Here is an 18,142-nt window from a genome sequence, read left to right on the forward strand (position 1 = left end):
AGGTTCTCTCACCCCCTCACCCCCCTCCCAAAAACCACACACACAAACTCACTATCCTGCTGGTAATAGCTCATCCAAAGGGACCACTCTCCCTACAATGTGCATGATAATCAAGGTGGGCCATTTCCAGCACAAATCCAGGTTTTCTCACATCCCCCACCCCCACCCCCATACACACACAAACTCACTCTCCTGCTGGTAATAGCTCATCCAAACTGACCACTCTCCAAGTTTAAATCCAAGTTAAACCAGAACATCTGGGGGGGGGGGGGGTAGGAAAAAACAAGGGGAAATAGGCTACCTTGCATAATGACTTAGCCACTCCCAGTCTCTATTTAAGCCTAAATTAATAGTATCCAATTTGCAAATGAATTCCAATTCAGCAGTTTCTCGCTGGAGTCTGGATTTGAAGTTTTTTTGTTTTAAGATAGCGACCTTCATGTCTGTGATTGCGTGACCAGAGAGATTGAAGTGTTCTCCGACTGGTTTATGAATGTTATAATTCTTGACATCTGATTTGTGTCCATTTATTCTTTTACGTAGAGACTGTCCAGTTTGACCAATGTAAATGGCAGAGGGGCATTGCTGGCACATGATGGCATATATCACATTGGTGGATGTGCAGGTGAACGAGCCTCTGATAGTGTGGCTGATGTTATTAGGCCCTGTGATGGTGTCCCCTGAATAGATATGTGGGCACAGTTGGCAACGGGCTTTGTTGCAAGGATAAGTTCCTGGGTTAGTGGTTCTGTTGTGTGGTATGTGGTTGTTGGGGAGTATTTGGTTCAGGTTGCGGGGCTGTCTGTAGGCAAGGACTGGCCTGTCTCCCAAGATTTGTGAGAGTGTTGGGTCATCCTTTAGGATAGGTTGTAGATCCTTAATAATGCGTTGGAGGGGTTTTAGTTGGGGGCTGAAGGTGACGGCTAGTGGCGTTCTGTTATTTTCTTTGTTAGGCCTGTCCTGTAGTAGGTAACTTCTGGGAACTCTTCTGGCTCTATCAATCTGTTTCTTTACTTCCGCAGGTGGGTATTGTAGTTGTAAGGAAGCTTGACAGAGATCTTGTAGGTGTTTGTCTCTGTCTGAGGGGTTGGAGCAAATGCGGTTGTATCGCAGAGCTTGGCTGTAGACGATGGATCGTGTGATGTGGTCAGGGTGAAAGCTGGAGGCATGCAGGTAGGAATAGCGGTCAGTAGGTTTCCGGTATAGGGTGGTGTTTATGTGACCATTGTTTATTAGCACTGTAGTGTCCAGGAAGTGGATCTCTTGTGTGGACTGGACCAGGGTGAGGTTGATGGTGGGATGGAAATTGTTGAAATCATGGTGGAATTCCTCAAGGGCTTCTTTTCCATGGGTCCAGATGATGAAGATGTCATCAATATAGCGCAAGTAGAGTAGGGGCTTTAGGGGACGAGAGCTGAGGAAGCGTTGTTCTAAATCAGCCATAAAAATGTTGGCATACTGTGGGGCCATGCGGGTACCCATAGCAGTGCCGCTGATCTGAAGGTATACATTGTCCCCAAATGTAAAATAGTTATGGGTAAGGACAAAGTCTTTTTGCGAATACAGACTAACACGGCTGTTACTCTGAAACCTGTCAGTAATGACTGTGTGTATGATCATCCGATGAAGTGAGCTGTAGCTCACGAAAGCTTATGCTCAAATAAATTGGTTAGTCTCTAAGGTGCCACAAGTACTCCTTTTCTTTTTGCGAATACAGACTAACACAGCTGCTACTCTTAAACCTGTGTGTATGATCATGGCCAATTCTATTGGCCAGGATGTGCTGCAGTCCCATTGCCAGTCCCAGAGGGCAAAGTAAGTTTCTTGCAGATACTCATGGGAGAGTTCAGCATCAGCAAGGAGCCTGGAAGAGCCCTTCAGCTATGATCTGTCTTGATGATTTGAGAGACAAGGTGGGTGAGGTAATATCTTTTATTTAACCAACTTTTGTTGGTAAGAGAGATAAGCTTTTGAGCTACTCAGCGCTCTTCTTCAGGGCATGCCTCCACTGATGGAGACAGCACTGTGGTTTTTCAATTGTTCCCTTCTACTTACCAGCATAATCCCCGTCTTGCTAGAGTGTAATTTCAACCAGCTTTTTCTCATTCATTAGCTGGTCTTGGCCAGGCACTGGGATAGCTGGGTATCAGTTTGTGACAGGCAGGAGGAGTTGGCTTAGTTGTATAGTCCTAAAATTTGCACTCAAGACATCTTGCCAATTCTCAGAAGTTGCATGTAAATACTAAAAAGGCAAAGGGAGAAAACTGCATAGGTGAGGGTCCAGGTGGCACAAGTGCAGTTGCCCATCACTACAGGCCTCAAAAAAGCCATTTTAGTTTCCACTGAGCCCCTGACACCTCTCTCAGGCAGCAGAGTATCCTATGTGTATGGACATTTGGCATTTATCCATGAGGAGCAAGAGATCATCCATCAGCATCTCCAATACTATTTCTATTTCAAATTCTAGCCTGTAACCTAACTGGGAAGGATCTAGGACACTGGCTATGGAGAGCCAACTATTTAACATTATAATTACTGTATTTTAGACTATGACCTCCTCTCTGACTCCCCCCCCCCCCCCCGCCTTTTTCCTGTGTGTGCTCTCTTGCTCACACACATACTCTCTCTCCATCTCCTGGACATTTGGATACACACTCTGTGCCCCACACTGCCTATCTGATCCCACCAGCCCCCTTTCAGCTCCCCACATTTGCCAAGACACACTGATTAATCACTGAATCAAAGAAATAGAGACAAGAGATACTTGTTAGGGCGCTCAGTCCACATTTCCTGGGCAAATTCGGACCATTTTCCTGTGATCTGGTGCTATCTGAATTATACAATTCATAGATTTTTAAGGGCAGAAAAGACTATTATGACTTGTGCATAACACAAGCCATAGAATTTCACACAATGATTTCTGCATCAAACTCAGTAACTTCTGGTTAAGATAAGAACATATCTTTTAGAAATATGTCCAATCTTGATTTAAAGCCACCAAGTAATGGAGAAGCCACCACATCCCTCAGTAGGTTGTTTGATCAGTTAATTACCATAACTATTAAAAATCTGCACCTTATTGCCAGGATGACTTTGTCTACCTTCAATATCCAACTTCTGTCTGCGCTCCTTTCAGCTCTTCTTATCTTGCTTAGTGATATTATCTGGGAGCCACCTGATGCTGCCGTTACAGATTGACTTCAGATTTCTATGAATGTGTAGATAGATATAGCTTGGGAAATGTGTTGTTGCTACTGTGATGAGGCTCACAGAAAAGGGCTGTTTTCCTGAGTATCTGACTAGAATAATTTCTTACAGTGCTACTGCTACAGCGATAACCATAAACATGTGCCTATGTGCCTTCCTGCATATCATCTACTCAGCTCCTGCCAAGTTCTCTCATTTCTCCGTTCCTGAGGCCTTTCCTGCACTGATTATTCGGGCTGTCAATTAATCGCAGTTAACTCACTGAGTGGACTTGCAGGTTCTAAAATTTTACATTGTTTTATTTTTGAATGCAGTTTTTTTGTACATAATTCTACATTTTTAAGTTCAACTTTCATGATAAAGAGACTGCACTAGAATATTTGTATTAGGTGAATTAAAAACACTCTCTTGTTTTTTTACAGTGCAAATACTTGTAATCAAAAATAAATATAAAATGAGCACTGTACACTTTGTATTCTGTATTGTAATTGAAATTAGTATATTTGAAAATGTAGAAAACATCCATAAATGTTTAAATAAATGGTATTCTATTCTTGTTTAACAGTGTAATTAATTGCACGATTCTTTTAATCGCATGATTAATTGCGATTAATTTTTTTAATCACTTGACAGCCCTACTGATTATGCAGCTCTTTGCTAAGTCCCTTCAGTATGCCCTCTTAGCTCCCTCAGCAGCTTCAGGATCTTGCTAATGCTAATTTTTATATGCTGAGTTGTGTGGACTGTGCTAGAATAGCAGAAGAAGAGAACAGTTCCATGAGCTATTTCAATTTACAATTTGATATTTTGACAAAACAAAACAAAATTTCCAGTTAAAATTTTATTTTAACTAAAGCCTGAGTTTGCAACACATGAGTATAGGCTCCAAAATAACCCATGAGCATATGCATGTACAACTAACACAACAGAAGCAACATAATGGAACAAGGCTGAGGATGCAGAAAGGGAAAGAAAAGACTGTTGTTTCTTTCAGGATGAGATGTTAGTGCAATTAGTGCTTCTAAAGTGGGTTCAATGAGCCCCCATACATGTTCACTTACATGCTAACATGGTCTGCCCTGAATATAGTTGTATAATGAAATACTGTCGTTCACACACAGAATAGGCCCCAGACTCCATTAAAAGTAAGTGCCACGCTTGGCATCTTTCAGCTTCATTTTTCAACCTGAACTGAACTGGTAAATGGCATAGGGTGTGTAAGCTCTTTCCAGCAACTGTGGCGTGCTCTCTCACAACAGTTGAAATCTCTGGCAAACAATTTCAGCTCTCTTTTCTTAGATGCTTTTACTTAGAATTACAGCACACAGATTTTCTGGTTTAAAAATACTGTAATACTAACCACTGGTTAAAATACTTTCTTCTAATGAAAGAATGATTGCAGCTGAAAATATTGCTTCTTTCCTTAATCAGATGTTACAGCTGAGAATAAGAAATGATCCTTTAAATGAAGTTAATTAATATTTTCTTGGCGGAGCAATTAGCAGCTACCTATACTGGTAAAAGGTTAGTAATAGAGTACTAGGCAGGAAACTGGATTATATTCAGATACACTCATTTAAAAGACACAAGTTTGCAGCTGTTCATGCTAAGAAGGAAACAAACTATGACACCAGCATGGCATCCCTAAAATAATGAAGATGCTGAACAATTTCTAATTATGGAACAAGAAATAACTTGTAAATAGAGCTGATATCTTAAAGTAAAAAAGGAGGAAAACATCACATTTTCGTGAAAAAGCAAAACATTTTGATTTTTGTTGCAAATTGATTTTTTGGCATACAGAAAATTCAGGAACGGCCTCAAGAATCATTTTGTAGGTGAAATCTATCCTTCATACATCAAAAGGTTTATTGTTACTATTTCACCACAAAAACCTAGCTGTTCAGTGACATTTCAGCCTGAATTCACTCAGCAAAATGTAGCTATTTGGAGCAGTCTAAAATTTTATCATTTAACAAGTTTGCACAAGCAAACAGCAACAAATACAGGTGCCTGCATGTTAACAGGAGGTTCATCTGCAACTCCAAACATTGATAGAAAATGGAACGCAAAATCAGAAGCTGGCTCCTACATACTGTGTTTTCAAGAAGCCTGCAGGTACACAACAGGGATAATATTCCAGTTACGTTGTTAGCCTGATGCATCTTTCTTCCTTTATCTTTGATTTTCAATTTTTAGAGGATAATTTGAAAGTTCATATTTTTCTACAAACTTCTTTGCATTGTGGAATTTTTACTCCAAATCTTGTTTTCAGGTTCCTCTCAAAAAAAATATACATGGAAAGATGAGAGCTAAGAAAACATATTTGTATCTTATTAATAGATTCCAAGGCCTGAAGGGACCATTGTGATCATCTAGTCTAACCTCCTGTATAACACAGGCCATTTAACTTACACAAGATAATTCCTAGAGCAGAACTTTTAGAAAAACCTTCACTTTTGATTTAAAAATGATCAATGATGGAGACTCCACTATGACCCTTGGTAAATTGTTTCCGTGCTTAATTACTCTCACTGTTAGAAATTTATGCTTTGTCTTACCTGATCTTCATAGAATATCCTTGGTTCTTCAGTAAACATTATAACAGAATGGTACCACTTCAGGGACAGATCATCCTGGCTGAAAAGAACTTTGCCACAAGTTTGTTTTTATCTTTTAAAAAATTTGAAATAAATTATTTTCTTTATAAATATTATCTTTCTACGTGACACACTGTGCTATGGAATAATTTGTAATATCAGTGGCTGCAAATAACACAGCTAAATATTACTCTCATTCAGGTACTCCAAACATAAGAAGTTCAGAGAGAATAAAAATGAATCCTTTTATTTACTTAAAATTTTCATCTTAAAACTACCATTGATATCTACCACCTTGTTACAATACGAGCCAAAGGTTCTTTAACTGAGAAAGGTAACATAAAGATGGCAAAAAAGCTTCACCCAATTGGGTTCTGTAGAGAATATTCACCAATATTCTCCATTCAAGCCATACGTTATCACTAAAAGCAGTGTTGTGACATTCCTATAAGGCCTTCAGAGTCATAAGAAAAGGAAAAGGAGAAAATAAGGGACTCAAGATTGTCTTCACTTCAAGTCAATGATGTCTTCATCAAATGAAGTAGTGAGATGAAATGGACTGCTAGATGGTGGGCTCTCCTCCCGGTTTGCTGCAGTAACAGGATCTGAACTAGTGGAAAGGTGACGCCCTTCAGAATTGCTTTCAAAAGAGCTTGAAATTATCCTGCAAGAAGGAAGGCAAAATCTCTGTGAAAACACTCAGATCAAAGCAAGAAGCAAATGAACAGCTATCCCTGGGCACAACCACTTTAGTCTGAAGACAGATCTAGGACCTCGGAATAGTTTGACCCCTCTCCTTTTAACTCTGATTTTTCAGAGTATTCACTCATATTCCCACCAACCCGGACAATAGAAAATGCACACAAATATCAAGTTTACAGACAATCAAATATCCCCGGCAGTTAATGTTCATGGATGAAGTTATAGAATCGTAGAATCATAGAATATCAGGGTTGGAAGGGACCTCAGGAGGTCATCTAGTCCAACCCCCTGCTCAAAGCAGGACCAATCCCCAACTAAATCATCCCAGGCAGGGCTTGTCAAACCTTACCTTAAAAATATCTAAGGAAGGAGATTCCACCACCTCCCTACGTAATGCATTCCAGTGTTTCACCACCCTCCTAGTGAGAAAGTTTTTCCTAATATCCAACCTAAACCTCCCCCACTGTAACTTGAGACCATTACTCCTTGTTCTGTCATCAGCTACCACTGAGAACAGTCTAGATCCATCCTCTTTGGAACCCCCTTTCAGGTAGTTGAAAGCAGCTATCAAATCCCCCCTCATTCTTCTCTTCCGCAGACTAAACAATCCCAGTTCCCCCAGCCTCTCCTCATAAGTTGTGTGTTCCAGTTCCCTAATCATTTTTGTTGCCCTCCGCTGGACGCTTTCCAATTTTTCCAATTCCTTCTTATAGTGTGGGGCCCAAAACTGGACACACTACTCCAGATGAGGCCTCACCAATGTCGAATAGAGGGGAACGATCACGTCCCTCGATCTGCTGGCAATGCCCCTACATATGCATCCCAAAATTCCATTGGCCCTCTTGGCAACAAGGGCACACTGTTGACTCATATCCAGCTTCTCGTCCACTGTAACCCCTAGGTCCTTTTCTGCAGAACTGCTGCCGAGCCATTCGGTCCCTAGTCTGTAGCGGTGCATGGGATTCTTCCATCCTAAGTGCAGGATCCTGCACTTATCCTTGTTGAACCTCATCAGATTTCTTTTGGCCCAATCCTCTAATTTGTCTAGGGCCCTCTGTATCCTATCCCTACCCTCCAGCGTATCTACCTCTCCTACCAGTTTAGTGTCATCTGCAAACTTGCTGAGGGTGCAATCCACACCATCCTCCAGATCATTAATGAAGATATTGAACAAAACCGGCCCCAGGACCGACCCCTGGGGCACTTCACTTGATACAGGCTGCCAACTAGACATGGAGCCATTGATCACTACCCGTTGAGCCTGACAATCTAGCCAGCTTTCTATCCACCTTATAGTCCATTCATCCAGCCCATACTTCTTTAACTTGCTGGCAAGAATACTGTGGGAGACCATGTCAAAAGCTTTGCTAAAGTCAAGGAACAACTCGTCCACCGCTTTCCCCTCATCTACAGAGCCAGTTATCTCGTCATAGGAGGCAATTAGATTAGTCAGGCACGACTTGCCCTTGTTGAATCCATGCTGACTGTTCCTGATCACTTTCCTCTCCTCTAAGTGCTTCAGAATTGATTCCTTGAGGACCTGCTCCATGATTTTCCAGGGACTGAGGTGAGGCTGACTGTCTCACACAAATATTTTATATTGTCATTTCTAGTCAAAATATTTAAATCAATCTACTTTTATTCTCTGTAATTTAAAATTGTGTTAATGAAAAAAATCACCGGTCATGTCTGGGCCAAATCGTGCCTTTGCTCTTCTCAAGTATAGATTCTATAGTGCACTGAGTATTGCAGGAGCAGCAGGGCTGAGGGGGAGGCAATTTAGAGAAATTCTATATAGTCAGCAAGGACTGTAAAGAGGGAACAGGACTTCTCCGTCTCGGTGGGTCCCATGCTTCTTTCTAGCAGTGGGTCAGGATAGCGTCTTGTCTCTCAGAATCCCTCCCCTCCCATTTTATGGTGGGCAGGGAAATACTGTCTCCAAGCGGCCTTCCTGTTTCTGGGCCTGCTAGACCCTCACTGCTTCACTGGGGCTTCTGGCCTCCTCAGTGGACATCCAATAAGAGGAAAAGGGGAAAGGGGCCCAGTCCTGCCCCCTACTCCAGGCCCCAATCCAGGGACCCTACAAATAGCAGCCTCATGCTGCCAATTCCCAAGAAATCTGCTAGCTTCCCTGGGTTATTTCCCCACGCCTCTTGGCTTATTGTCCCGACTTTACTTGGGCAAGGTTCCTCCCGATCCGCCTGCCGGGGGAGGGAAAGCCCCTAGTCTCTGGTAGTCCTTTCGGGTGTGGCAGCATCACACCAAATGCAAGGCTCAGTCTCTCCCCTCTGGCAGGGTCCTTTTCTTCAGGTCTTTGGACCTGGAAGGGTCCTTAACTCCTGTTTAGGGTAGGGTTTCTCCCCAGTCTCTATACCTGTGGGGTTCTCCCCTGGTCCATGTCAGCTTCCGCACCGCTCAGCTCTCCAACAGCTTGCCTTCATTCTCACAACACCTATCACCCCCCTGACTGGCTGGGGGGAAGGCTTTTAACCCCATTCTGGCAGGTTTTTAATTGGCTCCAGGTTTTTAATTGGCTAATTAACCTGGAGTAACCCCTGCTCAGTTACCCGGGGAAGAGGGACCTACTTATCAAAGGATTATACCTTCCTTCCTGCACTCTCCTGTAGCTGTCTGGCCTAACCCTGTCTCACCAGTGAATCCAAAATCTGCAAATCTGTTTGCCAAAATCTTCTGAGAGAGGCGCAAACATGGTAGTTACCCTATCAAGGCACATTTAGTCTGGTTTTGTTCATCGGTCCATGATTTGGTTCCTAGGTACAGCCAGATATAATTCAAAAAGGCTATAAACACCTAGAAACCAGAGATGATATGAAAATATTGACAATCCTTAGCCAAAATTATTACTGGTCCCAGTTCTGACACTACACCGGGCAGCGTTATGGAATTTTTTTTTAAAACGGGTTATAGTTTAAAATTATCATTAATATTACAGTACAACCCAGCAGCCCACTCAGGGTCAGGACCCATTGCACTACACAAAGGAAAACACAGTTCATGCCCCAAGGATTTTACCTCTCATTTAGTGTGCTTCTTTTTTAAATCCTCCTCTTTACCTGTCACTGCTTGTTGACCTTATTGCTCCCTGCTTGGGGTCTGATGGTTTTCGAGGAACCTTCTTTTGCTTCTGTGCTACTTCTGATTTGGGAACTTTCTCATCCAAGAGGCCTCAATAAAGGAATAAAAGACTTAGTTTTCAAAAAAGAGATTAAACATTCATGGGGGCTGTTATAGCTACAATACCTTTCACTGGCTTCAGACACTGGCTATGTTATGACTGGGTTAGAGTACAGACCTACTGTGTGCATTAGTGAATCAGACACCAGATTACCAAAGTTTTTATGTTTTCTTTAAAGCATGTAGCCTTTTTACAAAGAGGCTGCTTTTTCACCAGCTGACATCTTATTTTTGTAGTATTTTCTGCTATGTGTCACTCCAGAAATCTAAATGGGTGACAGAGACTCTAGGTAGTATAATTGGGAATTGATTATATCGATCAAGAGGCTTTACCTAGTAGTTCTTTGCGTGTCCTGCTTGCAATTTCTTTAATTTCCATACGAGACAAAGATAATGAGTGACTGACAGGAGCCGAGGCAATAACACTGGACGTTGGGGTGGTGATGGCCTTGGGGACTAATGGTGACTTCAGAGGTCGTTCAATGCTCCTCCCAACAAGGTTACTGAGAGGAATTTTGTATAAGTTTTTATACTGAACTTCACCTGAAACACAGAAAAAATAACCAGAAATAGATTTTCATATTTTCAAAGAAATAATCATTTGACACATTATTTTTTATCACTTGAGTGGTGACAACATGTTCAGCTAGTCATAACGAAGACATGGCCATTTACCTGCAGCACTTACCATCTAAGTAAACAGACAACAATTGGACATAAAAGCACACTGGAACTAGACCAGAGGTGGCAAACTAAGACCTGTGGGCCATATCCGGTCCGTGGGACCACTCTGCCCAGCCCCTGATGCTCCTGGCCCGGGGGGCTAGCCCCTGGCCCCTCCCCTGCTGTTCCCCCTCCCCCCGCAGCCTCAGCTCACTGTGCTGCCAGCTCAATGCTCTGGGCGGTGGGGCTGCGAGCTCCTGGGGCAGCGAGGCTGCAGAGCCCAGCCTGACTCGTTGCTCTGTGCTGCATGGTGTGTGGCTAGGTCCAGCCGGGTGACGCGGCTGCCTGTCCTGGTGCAGCCGCGCCACCAGCCATCGGTACTCCAGGCAGTACGGTAAGGGGGCAGGGAGTGGGGGAGGGGGATGGATAGAGGGCAGGGGAGTTTGGGGGGAGGTCAGGGGCCAGGGTGTGGATAGGGTTTGGGGAGGTCAGAGGGCAGGGAACAGGGTTGAATGGGGGCAGGGGTCCTGGGGGCAGTCAGGGAGAAGGGGTGGTTGGATGGGGCGGGTCCTGGGGGGGCAGTCAGGAAGGAGAGGGGGGTTGGATGGGGCGTTGGGGGACAGTCAGGAGCGGGGGTTCTGGGGGTGGTCAGGGAGCGGGGGGGGTGGATGGGGCAGGGGTCCTGGGGAGTAATCAGGAAGGAGAGGGAGGTTGAATGGGATGGCAGGGAGCAGTTAGGGGCGATGGGGTCTGGGGATGATCAGGGGACAGAGAGCAGGGAGTTGGATGGGGCAGGGGGGCATCAGGGAATGGGGGGGTTGGATGGGGCAGGAGTACTGGGGGGGCTGTCAGGGGACGAAAAGTGTGTGTGTGGGGCTCAGATAGGGGGCAGGGGCTGGGCCATGCCTGGCTGTTTGGGGAGGCACAGCCTCCCCTAACCAGCCCTTCATACAATTTCTGAAACCCATTGCAGCCCTCAGGCCAAAAAGTTTGCCCGCCCGTGAACTAGACAGTGGATGCTGTTAACAGAGTATGATTTTATAGTGAAGTGACTATAGCATTTTATTGATACAGAACACAGAGGGGAAAACAGGGATTGCTGTTCCCTTTGTTAAAATAGTTTACATGCAGTTGAAGACAATGGGAATACAAGCTCCCCTTTTCAATGTTACCATCAGAGATCCACTATGAGCAGCTGGGCAGTAACTTCACAGGGACCCCTTTGCAGCTTTCTTTGATAGGATTGTTTAAACTAATAATGTTACTGGTACTTTATAACTCTGAAACTGTGCTATAAGTTATTCTTCGAGTGATGGTCTCTATGTTGATTCCAATCACGGATGTGCATGCGTGCCATGCGCCAGAACTGTTCATATTAGTGTCTGTTGACTCACACGTGCATCCACCGCATGGTGTGTCCAAGGCTTTAAGAAGCTGTGGGGGTCGACGACACTACAGTTCCCTCTTACCATTGCATGGCCACAGTCGGAAACCTCATTTCTCTATCTTCATTGCTATTCTTTCAAAAATTACATTCTCAGATCGTACATTGTATATAGTTAGTTGTACATTCCTCATTTTCCCTTAGCTCATAGTTGTTAGTTTAGTTAGGAATTAGCTGTAGGAATTCCCAGAACACCAAAGGCGCCTATACTGTCTGGGTGAAGCTCATGTAGCAGCGTGCTTCTCCATCTGCTGCTCCTTCCCACCTAGAATTCAGGAAGCTTGTGAGCTTCATCTCTGCAAATTCCTAATGGAGGGGGCTACGGACCCAGGCCCTCCACAGGAACTGGCACCAATGGACCTCTGGTCCGCCCAGGAGTCAGCTCCGCTCCAGGCCCGTCCCACCCAGCGCCAGCGGCACCGCCGCCTCCTTCCAAACGCCATGCTCATAAGAAGCACTCGCATGGACACAAGGGCAGATCCCTGATGAGGACCGCTCCAAAGCGCAACGTTTCCTCCCTGAGCTGTGCCAGGTCAGGTGAAAAGTTGCGTGCAGAACAGGAGGCCCTCCCGCTTGGAGCATAAGTCCCGCTTAAGAAGTCCCGCTTGGAGCATAAGTCTCGGCACCCTGTTCCAGCGATGACAACTTCGACCAGGTGGCATTGCAGCCTTCACCACCGTTACCGTCCACTCTGCCAGGACCATTGGAGGTCTCCCGCCAGGCCCTGCGCACACTGGGATGCATGTCCCCATTAACACCCACAGCTGAGCTGATGCTGCTATTTGTGGGCTCTCCACCGCACTGCTCCGACAGCTCCGCCTCTGCCGGAACCATCTTTGGGCTTGGACTGGTCCTCCGTGGTGGACCCGCCTTTTTCTCCTGCCCTCTCGTACAGCCCGGATACTAGAGGACCACCATCCTCCACCTTACGAGCACTTAGCGGATCCGTGGTTCACTTATCCAAGGGAACCATCAGTTCTGAGTGACCCATACGCCTGGCCCTATTGGGCAGCTTGGGACCCATACCAACGGTGGATGCATCACCAACGTTCTCTGTCGACTACTGCAACCTATGACACTTCTGCGGATGCTCCCATTCCACTGGACCTGCCCGCACCAATGGCACCTCTGGAACCACTGGCACCGTCGGTCAACACCAGCGCCTCCTCCACCCTGGATGATCCTCTCATACCCTCCCCACCCGCTTTCCTACAGATGAGCGTGCCCAATATCAAGCCCTCTTGCAATGCATGGCCAATGATTACAATCTTCCCATAGAGGACATACAGAACCCTCAGGATCATTTCCTGGATATCTTTCAGCCTCCAGGCTCTGCCCACAATGCCCTGCCCATCCCTAACATCATTCTCCAGCTGGCTCAGGTGCTTTGGCACACCCCTCCATCATGTACACTTACCCTGAAGACAGTGGAACATTGCTACTTTGTGCCCGTCAAGGGTATGGACCTCCTTTTCCAACACCCACCCCATAACTCCTTAGTAGTCCAAGTGGCCATGGAGCACGACCAACACCACCACCTCCACTCTACCCCACTGGATCGTGCAGTCAAAAAAATTGACCTTATCGGGCATAAGGTCTATTCCTCTGTGGGACGACAATTCCTCATAACCAGTTACGAAGCCATACTGGCCAAGTATGATTCCTGCTCACATGCAACACTGGACCAATTCACTGAATTCCTCCTCCTGGATAAGCAGCAGGAATTCCAGTCTCTAGTTGATGAGGGCACAGTGGATGCCGCTGACACCTTTTCCTGGTTGCTGGCCCCTGGGGTGGTACTTCACTGTGATTCATGGCTTCAGTCAAGCGGCTGTCGGATGGAGGTCCAAATAACTTTGCAGGACCTTCCCTTTGATAACAACAAACTATTCAGTGATAAAACAGATGAATCCCTTCACTCCCTCAAGGACTCCAGAACCACCTGCCACTCCCTAGGCCTCTACACGCCAGACCTCACACATTGTCAAAACTGATCCTCCTCCTGCCCTCGCCAACCACCTACCAGGCTTACCAGCCTTACCCCCAGCACCAACCTGAACAACCTTGTCGCCGACAATGCTCTCAGCATCTGCAATAACCTTTGGCTTCTATCTCAGTTGCCTCCACGTTCACCCACCACACCCCTAGTCAAAACTTTTGACTTCTGTACAGAGAACTTCAAACTTTCCTCCAACCTACCAACTACGCCCCATGTCATCTTTGGTGGCTGCCTTATCCTTTTCACCCACACCTGGGCCTCAATTACCACCAAACACTGGGTGCTGGATAATGTCTGCTGGGGCTACCTCAGAGTTCCTTCCTTTCCTCCCCACCACTCTTCCAGTGGTTGCCCATCGGACCCCTCCCAATACCACTTCTTCCACCAGGAAGCAGATACCCTTCTGCAAAAGGGTGCCATAGAGCCAGTCTTGCAGTACTATTGCAACCATGGCTTTTACTCCCCCTATTTCTTCATAGTGAAGAAAGGAGCTGGCATTTGCCCTATACTGGATTTCCGATTGCTCAACTAATCTATCCACAAGTTCCGCTTCCAGATGGTTACACTCCCCCTGATACTTCTGTGTCTCCCCAAAGAAGCCTGGTTCGCGGATTTCAATCTGAAGGATGTCTATTTTCATATAGACATTCATTCCGCCCACTGCAAATTTCTTGTCTTTGTCATGGGTGATTCTCATTATCAGTTAAAGGTCCTCCCCTTTGACACTGCTACTTCACCCAAGGTATTTACCAAGGTCTTCACCATCATTGCAGCCTACATGCGCCGTCTGGGTCATTCCTTTTTTCTCTACCTTGATGACTGGCTCCTTGTTGCACCTTCCCACACTCCATGCTCTCCAGACATTGCAAGCTGACCTCGGAGTCTGAATCAATGAGGAAAAATCAGTCCTTATCCCCACTTGCAGCCTCATCTTCATAGGAGCGCATCTTGACTCTGTAGTGGCCAGCACATTCCTGCTATCAGAGTGCTTTGCCACACTCACCTCTCTTGTCACTTGAATTCACCGCTAGCTGTGCACTCTTGTCAGGCCATGCCTCTCGCTCCTAGGTCACATGGCGGCTTGCACTGTGGTGACACCCTTCGTATGCCTCTATATGCACGGTCTCCAACACTGCCTCCACTCAACATACAATCCATAAAGGGTTCCTCTCACCAAGACGGTCCTTCTCCCGCCTGTCCTCATCTCCCTCATGTGATGGTGCATGCCGTCCTCAGTGCTGATGGGCGTCCCCTTCATGCCTCCAGTGCCACTCACTGCCCTGACTACAGATGCTTCCACAGCAGGTTGGGCGCTCGTGTCAAAGGACACACGGCTCAAGGCCTATGATCACACAGGGAAGCCAGACTAAACATCAATGTCAAGCCCTTCTGCCATTCCTCTGCACCCATCATGTCCAAATGCTCTCTGACAACATGGCAACGGTCCTGTATGTCAACAAACAAGACAGAACCCTTTCTCCCTCCCATTGTGTGGAAGCCATTCTTCTGTGGTATTGGTGCCTCAAACACGGCATCACTCTCCAAGCGGTACACCTCCCAAGTACCAGCAACTCCCCTGTGGACATCTTCAGTTGCTCTTTCCATGCCAACCACGAGTGGGAACTCCACGATCCCATGCTCCACTCAGTCTCTCACCAATGGAGCCCACCTTACTAGGACCTCTTTGCTATAGCAGACAACCACAAGCTACCCCTTTTCTGCTCCAAAGGGGTCCTTGGCCCAGGCTCTCAGGGTGATGCCCCTCTCCTTCCATGGACCAATGAGCTTCGTTATGTCTCACTGCCCATCCCCCTACTCCTCCAAGTCTTGCACAAAATACATCTGGATTGGGTGAAGGTCCTCCTTGTGGCTCCTGCTTGGGCCCAGCAGTATTCATTGACAGACCTTTTCCTCTTTGCCTGCCCCCCAGTCTGCCAACCCAAGCCCATAGCCGCATGTGACACCCTAATCCAAGTCCACTTCACCTAACAGCCTGGTATTTGGATGGTGCTCGAATATAGACATGGCATGCTCCACTCCCATCTGCAACATCCTCACTCATGGTCAATGACAGTCTACTATAACATCCTATGAGGCGAAATGGAGTAGCTTCACCGTCTGGTCCCGTGACCCCAGCTATTCCTAGAATGACACTTCCATTCCTGTCACTTTGGACTACCTCCTCCACCTCCGGCAATCTGGACTTGCCCATTCTTCAGTTTGTGTCCACCTGGCAGCACTCAGTGCCTTTATCCCTCAGATAGATGGTTTCTCCATCCTTACCCATCTACCATCTGCTTCCTCTGCGGCCTCCTTAATGTCTTTCCACCCATCCATTAGCCAACTCCCCCCAGTGCCTTAATTTAATTCTTTCCACCCCTCAGTGAACCACCCTCCGTTTGCTACGTGTTCCCTTGCACATCTTTCCATTAAGGTCATCTTGCCATGGCCATTACCTCTGCATGTCACATGAGCAAACCTGCTAAGATGGTGGTTCCCCTTTTACTATTTTCCATAAGGCCAAAGTCTCCCTCTGCCTCCACCCCAAATTCCTTACCAAAGTGGCATCCCCATTCCACGTCAACCAATGCGTGCATCTCTTCACTTTTCAGGCTAAACCACATGCCTCCCCGGCACATCACGCTCTCCTCTCCTTGGATGTTCATAGAGTGCTTGGTTCTATCTCCCCTGTGTATATTACATCAACCAAACTTGTAGTCACGTTAAAAAAAAGGATATCATGTTAGTGTGACAGGCTCTATTTTCCATAAACCCATGCTGATTTGTATTAATTACATTATTTTCCATTATTAATTGAGTCCTGTATCGGCCACTCCATTATTTTGCCTGGGGTTAAGATCAGGCTGATAGGAGGAGGATCCGGGGAACTACAGACCAGGTAGCCTCACCTCAGTCCCTGGAAAAATCATGGAGCAGATCCTCAAGGAATCCATTTTGAAGCACTTGGAGGAGAGGAAGGTGATCAGGAACAGTCAACATGGATTCATCAAGGGCAAGTCATGCCTGAATTGCCTTCTATGATGAGATAACTGGCTCTGTGGACATGGGGAAAGGGGTGGATGTGATATACCTTGACTTTAGCAAAGCTTTTGATATGGTCTCCCACAGTATTCTTGCCAGCAAGTTGAAGAAGTACGGATTGGATGAATGGATTATAAAGTGGATAGAAATCTGGCTAGATTGTCGGGCTCAACGGGTAGTGATCAATGGCTCGATGTCTAGCTGGCAGCCAGTATCAAGCAGAGTGCCTCAGGGGTTGGTCCTGGGGCCAGTTTTATTCAACATCTTCATTAATGATCTGGATGATGGGATGGATTGCACCCTCAGCAAGTTTGTGGAGGACACAAAGCTGGGGGGAGAGGTAGAAACACTGGAGGGTAGGGATAGGGTCCAGAGTGACCTAGACAAATGGGAGGATTGGGCCAAAAGAAATCTGATGAGATTCAACAAGGACAAGTGCAGAGTCCTGCACTTAGGACGGACGAATCCCATGCACCGCTACAGGCTCGGGACCGACTGCTTAAGTGGCAGTTCTGCAAAAAAGGACCTGGGGATTACAGTGGACGAGAAGCTGCATATGAGTCAACAATGTGCCCTTGTGCTGGAAATGGCCCACCTTGATTATCATGCACATTGTAGGGAGAATGGTCACTTTGGATGAGCTATTACCAGCAGGATAGTGAGTTTGTGTGTGTGGTTTTTGGGAGGGGGGTGAGGGGGTGAGAGAACCTGGATTTGTGCAGGAAATGGCCCAACTTGATTATCATGCACATTGTGTAAAGAGTTGTCACTTTGGATGGGCTATCACCAGCAGGAGAGTGAATTTGTGTGTGGGGGTGGAGGGTGAGAAAACCTGGATTTGTGCTGGAAATGGCCCAACCTGATGATCACTTTAGATAAGCTATTACCAGCAGGACAGTGGGGTGGGAGGAGGTATTGTTTCATATTCTCTGTGTGTATATAAAGTCTGCTGCAGTTTCCACGGTATGCATCCGATGAAGTGAGCTGTAGCTCACGAAAGCTCATGCTCAAATAAATTGGTTAGTCTCTAAGGTGCCACAAGTACTCCTTTTCTTTTTGCGAATATAGACTAACACGGCTGTTACTCTGAAACCTGTCAATGTGCCCTTGTTGCCAAGAACACTAACGGCATATTGGGCTGCATTAGTAGGAGCATTGCCAACAGATTGGGGCAAGTGATTATTCCCCGCTATTCGGCACTGGTGACGCCACATCTGGATCACAGTTTTTCCCCCCTACACGTTATAGATACATGTGTAAAGAGTCAGTCATCCTGTTCCCTAGTGTGAT

At 46.1% G+C, this 18,142-nt stretch overlaps 1 protein-coding gene across 7 annotated transcripts in view; it reads right to left on the reverse strand.

Annotated features, from left to right (window-relative positions):
- Window positions 1-582: 582 nt before the first annotated feature.
- Window positions 583-18,142, reverse strand: part of GARNL3 (GTPase activating Rap/RanGAP domain like 3) — a 238,284-nt gene continuing 220,724 nt past the window's right edge. For all 7 annotated transcript variants that reach the window (XM_073314501.1, XM_073314498.1, XM_073314496.1 and 4 more), the window contains 3 exons: window positions 10,038-10,247; window positions 9,584-9,695; window positions 583-6,471 (listed from right to left, as the gene is read on the reverse strand). In XM_073314501.1, coding sequence (XP_073170602.1) covers window positions 6,315-6,471; window positions 9,584-9,695; window positions 10,038-10,247 — 479 coding nt within the window. In that variant the 3' untranslated portion in view covers window positions 583-6,314. The remainder of the gene's footprint in view (window positions 6,472-9,583; window positions 9,696-10,037; window positions 10,248-18,142) is intronic.

The sequence above is a fragment of the Lepidochelys kempii genome, chromosome 16 (assembly GCF_965140265.1).
Source record: "Lepidochelys kempii isolate rLepKem1 chromosome 16, rLepKem1.hap2, whole genome shotgun sequence".
In the NCBI taxonomy this organism is placed as follows: Eukaryota; Metazoa; Chordata; order Testudines; family Cheloniidae; genus Lepidochelys; species Lepidochelys kempii.